This window comes from Haplochromis burtoni, unplaced genomic scaffold (genome assembly GCF_018398535.1).
Source record: "Haplochromis burtoni strain Fernald_Lab_line unplaced genomic scaffold, NCSU_Asbu1 Contig_482, whole genome shotgun sequence".
Taxonomy (NCBI): Eukaryota; Metazoa; Chordata; class Actinopteri; order Cichliformes; family Cichlidae; genus Haplochromis; species Haplochromis burtoni.
This window is the reverse complement of record NW_024582843.1, coordinates 39,126-43,470: the sequence shown is the minus strand read 5'-3', so window position 1 is coordinate 43,470 and position 4,345 is coordinate 39,126. Positions and strand designations below refer to the sequence as shown.

The window sequence follows — 4,345 nt, the reverse complement described above, 5'->3', positions numbered from 1 at the left end:
ATTTATTGTTTTTATGTTCAGTCTCAACTGTTACGAAGTTGATGTGCAGTTAATAAGTGCAATAAATATTTATACTGGAAAAGAAAATCGTGAGAGAATCGTGATCTCAATTCTAAGCAAAAAAATCGGGATTCTCATTTTATGCAAAATTGTGCAGCCCTAACATCCTATAAATGTTTAATCCAGTAATGTACAAGTACAATATTCAGATTTTCTTACTACTTTAAATTAATTTCTTTTTATGTCAAATCAACCGGTCTTTCAAATTGTGCTTTTATAGAAAAGATCAGCTCTTTGCATCTAATATATAATGATATGCAGTATATTGTATATACATGCTGTCTGTTTGTATTAGACAGTAATTTAAAAAGGGCATTCCTATATTAATTTATTTATTTATTTATTTTTCAATATTTGTCACTGTCACTGCCTGTTACAAGTGATTTTTATTTTGTAGGTATCGGGAGCTGGAGGAGAAGCTTGATTACCTGCAGAAGAGCTCAGCTCAGAGGGACAGAACTGAAGCTCTGCTCAAACAGAAGGACAAGGACTGTGCCCAGGTATCACATGTGACTAGCTGTCATTTTTACTCTGAAAGCATAAAAAAATCTTCTACCTCCTATACTTTTAATTCTAGCAAGCGGAGTGCAAAAAAGCTTGTTTGTGTTTTTGTAGCTGGCCAAGGACTGCGAGGCCCTGAAAGCTCAGGCAACTTCCCTGCTAGGAGAACTACAGGAAAGACAAAGCTGGTTGGACAAAAGTGAGCATGAACGCGTACTCCTGGAAGACAAGTAAGTGGTTACATCACCTGCAATAGATCCATACACAGAATTATGTCTTAGTTCACCCTTTAGGTGTGCTCATGTGTTTTGTTTTGTTTTTGCCTGTGTGCAGATTAAGCAGTAAAATAAAGGCCCTGCAGGTGGCAGAGCGGGAGCTTGAACAGCAGAAGAAACAGCATCATGTAGCCATGGACAAGCTGCTGCTGCAAACCCAGAGCTTGGAGCAGGCCCTGAAGTCAGAGAGACATGTTGTCACTGAGGAGAAGTGAGTCCAAGACGCGTACAGATAGAAGAAGCCAACATGATTCATATGTTTCTGCACTGTTGTGCTATTTAGAAAGATTTATTTGAATGGAGGAACATGCATTAAAAAATGTAGAAGCTTTTAACTGCTCCCTTATTTAACAAGGGGCCACCAGAGGGAACGGATATGTATGTGTGATTTGGCACAGTTTTTACATCGGATGCCCTTCCTGACACAAGCCTCCCATTTTATCCGAGCTTAGGACTTGAGGGTACACTAGCTTGTGATGACCCTGAATAATTACTTTACTATTTAATCTTTTGTGCAAAAAAGTGGTTCTATATTAGAATCAGAATCAGAAACTTTATTGTCATTGTCACAGGTACAACAAAATTAAGAATGTTCCCCGATCATTGCATTACACTGGTAATTATACACAATGATAACCTAATGGGTTTTAACCCAAATTGTGGTCAAAGTCATATTTGTGATTTTATGGGCAATACCTGTGAACTGTGATAGATCACTAGCCAGACAGACTGATTGGTAATAGCTCTGTATTGTTAACAGTCTCTTTGGTCATTCCTCCTTTTGGTTTATTGAACGTTTACCAATATATTGCACTTTATTTCCTCAGGAAAAAACTGACACAGCTACAGCATGCATACACGTGTCTCTTTAGAGACTATGATTCTAAACTGAAGAATGAGGTAAAAATAAAAACCCAACCAAACAAACATTAAATTAAAAAAGGTTTTTACACTCATTAGTTTTGGAATACCTTGGGGGTCAAGTCCAAACATAAATCTGTGTTTATGCATTCCAGGGTGGAGATCTGTGCTGCCGACTGGAGGAGGCTGAGCGAGCGCTGGCCCTGAAGCAGGACCTGATTGATAAACTGAAGGAAGAGGTGGAGCAACAGAAAGGCTCCCTGGAAACAATTCCTGTCCTTACTGCACAGGTATTCCTTCTTAGCTGTTGAGCTGACTTATAAAGTGGTCACTTGACAGGTCTGGTAGATGACAGTGACTATGGACACATATTGACAGTTGAAGTAAACAGCGGACTGACAGTCTACAGATGAACAGCGGCCAATGTAGCTAAGTTTATGCATAGAACGCAATTTGCAGTCTACTGACATCTAGTGGTGAGATTTTACACACTGTAACTTTAAATAAATAAAAAATGATTGCATTACTTTTTGAAAATTTCTATAAATTGAGAGATATTAGAGATATGATTTCTTTAGTCCACGATAGTGGTGTAGTGAATCTCATTGTCACGACCCAAGTGGGATGTAATCAATGTGGAGCAAAAATGCTCAAATGCTAATCGCAGCATCTTGAATCTGACACAAAGACTGTTTGAGAGCCACCAGTGCAACTTAGCTCTTGTCTAGAAATTCTGTCCATAAAAATTATGAATATAAATGGTGTTGAGGACAGTCGTGGTGGAGACCAACTCTGCTGGGATTGTGTTCAGCTCATTGCCTGAAATGTGGATGAAACTCTCACTGCGGGTGCACAGGGACCAAATGACCTTCTTCCGTATCTTTCAATGGAAAAATGCCCTCTCCACACGCACAAAGTACATGTAGAATAAATGCACACTTGAATATCTGTGAGAGGGTAAGGGGCTCGTTCAGCATTCCACAACCAGAACTAAAGCCACATTGTTCCCTCTGAATCCTAAATTCGACTAATGGATGGACTTCCCTAACCCCTGGTATAGACATTTTCAGGAATGCTGAGTAGTGTAACACATAGGTTCCATAGGCCTGGCCACTAGATGCTCTCCCTTGAGTGCCCTCCACACTATCCCAGCCAAGGTGAACTGGTCCCTCAGATTCTTTCCTCTCATTGGAGTCCTTTGAATCACTCTGGAAAATCTAAAGTGCTAATAATTGTTTCAAACCACCACAAACTAAGGTGACTTCAGCAGCTGGCCTGGAAAGAGTAGAGAGAACCTCAGTATTCTTATAATGATGACAGCACACATTTGAACTTCAGTCTTTATCAGCCACGCCGACATTTTAACATGTATGTAATGCCAGTTTATTGAAATGAACCCAAATTACTGCATGAAAAATGACCTCACATGTCTCTCTCACCCAGGCTGAGATCTACAAGGCAGATTTCCTTGCTGAGCGAGAAGCCAGAGAGAAGTTAAACCAGAAAAAGGAGGAGCTGCAGGAGCAGCTGAATCAGGCCTTGTCTGAGAATGAGAGGCTTAAACAGGAAGCTACCGCACGGTAAAAACCAAGACATTGCAAATTATAATAATTATTTGTGTCATCAGATTGGGTATGTGGATGTGTTTATGCTTCATTATGTGTGTTTCATCTGCATGTACAGTTAATAAGATGAGATTTAACATAGAACTTTTCAATGCTCCCTTCTGTTTCAGTGCACGTATGGAACAAATGAAGATGAGACACCTGGATGACTTCTCTGCACGGCCCACACTCATCCCTCCCCCACAAGGTACAGAATCATGATAGTTTTATTCTCATGAAGCTCTACTTTCACTACTGAAATAGAGAAAATTTCATGCTGTGTGTTTTTTGGAATTTATTTTCTTTTTTAATTTATTCACATATAGGGCTGCAATTAAAAACTATTAATTTGTTAAAGTTTTTAACAATTATTTTATTCATTAGTAGATTCAATGTTTTGTTCATAAGATTCAAAGAAATAGTAACGCTCTTTGGAAGTGCCCGTATCTTATGACGATGTCTGTTGAATGTCTAGTTTTGCTTGACCACCGTCAGTTTCCTTTTATGCAGTCACTAAAGAGCATGTGCTATTGGTTTGAAATCAGGTCACTGACTTGACCATTGAAGAATATATCCCATTTCTTTGCCTTCAGAAACGTTCGGGTTGCTTTTCCAGTATGGTTTAGGTCATTCTCCATTTGTACATTGAAACGTTATCTGATCAGTTTTGTGGCATTAGGCTGAATTAAAGCAGAGTGTAAATTATTATACACTTTAGAACTCATTTTGCTGGCCATGAAATGCTTGTCAGTCCAACTAATTATGAGCCTCTTAAAATGGAGGATTATGTAAAAAAATGTTTGTAAATCCTAAACATGTATTGTAATACTTTTTTTTTTTTTTTTTTAGGTCTGCACTTCAATTGCATCTTGATTATTTGATTGAAATCCACTGTGGTGGTGTACAGAGGATAAATGGCTAAAATGTGTCATTGTCCAAAACCATTTGGATCTAACTACATACAGTGGGGCAAAAAAGTATTTAGTCAGCCACCGATTGTGCAAGTTCCCCCACCTAAAATGATGACAGAGGTCAGTAATTTGC

The 4,345-nt window shown here is 38.7% G+C and overlaps 1 protein-coding gene across 1 annotated transcript in view; it reads left to right on the top strand.

Annotated features, from left to right (window-relative positions):
* Positions 1–4,282, top strand: part of LOC102296372 (NF-kappa-B essential modulator) — a gene marked incomplete in the record, with an annotated part of 22,434 nt that extends 18,152 nt beyond the window's left edge. The window contains 8 exon segments of the mRNA XM_042213807.1: positions 458–560; positions 676–791; positions 895–1,047; positions 1,664–1,736; positions 1,853–1,987; positions 3,141–3,277; positions 3,433–3,509; positions 4,151–4,282. Coding sequence (XP_042069741.1) covers positions 458–560; positions 676–791; positions 895–1,047; positions 1,664–1,736; positions 1,853–1,987; positions 3,141–3,277; positions 3,433–3,509; positions 4,151–4,182 — 826 coding nt within the window.
* Between the last annotated feature and the right edge of the window lie 63 nt (positions 4,283–4,345).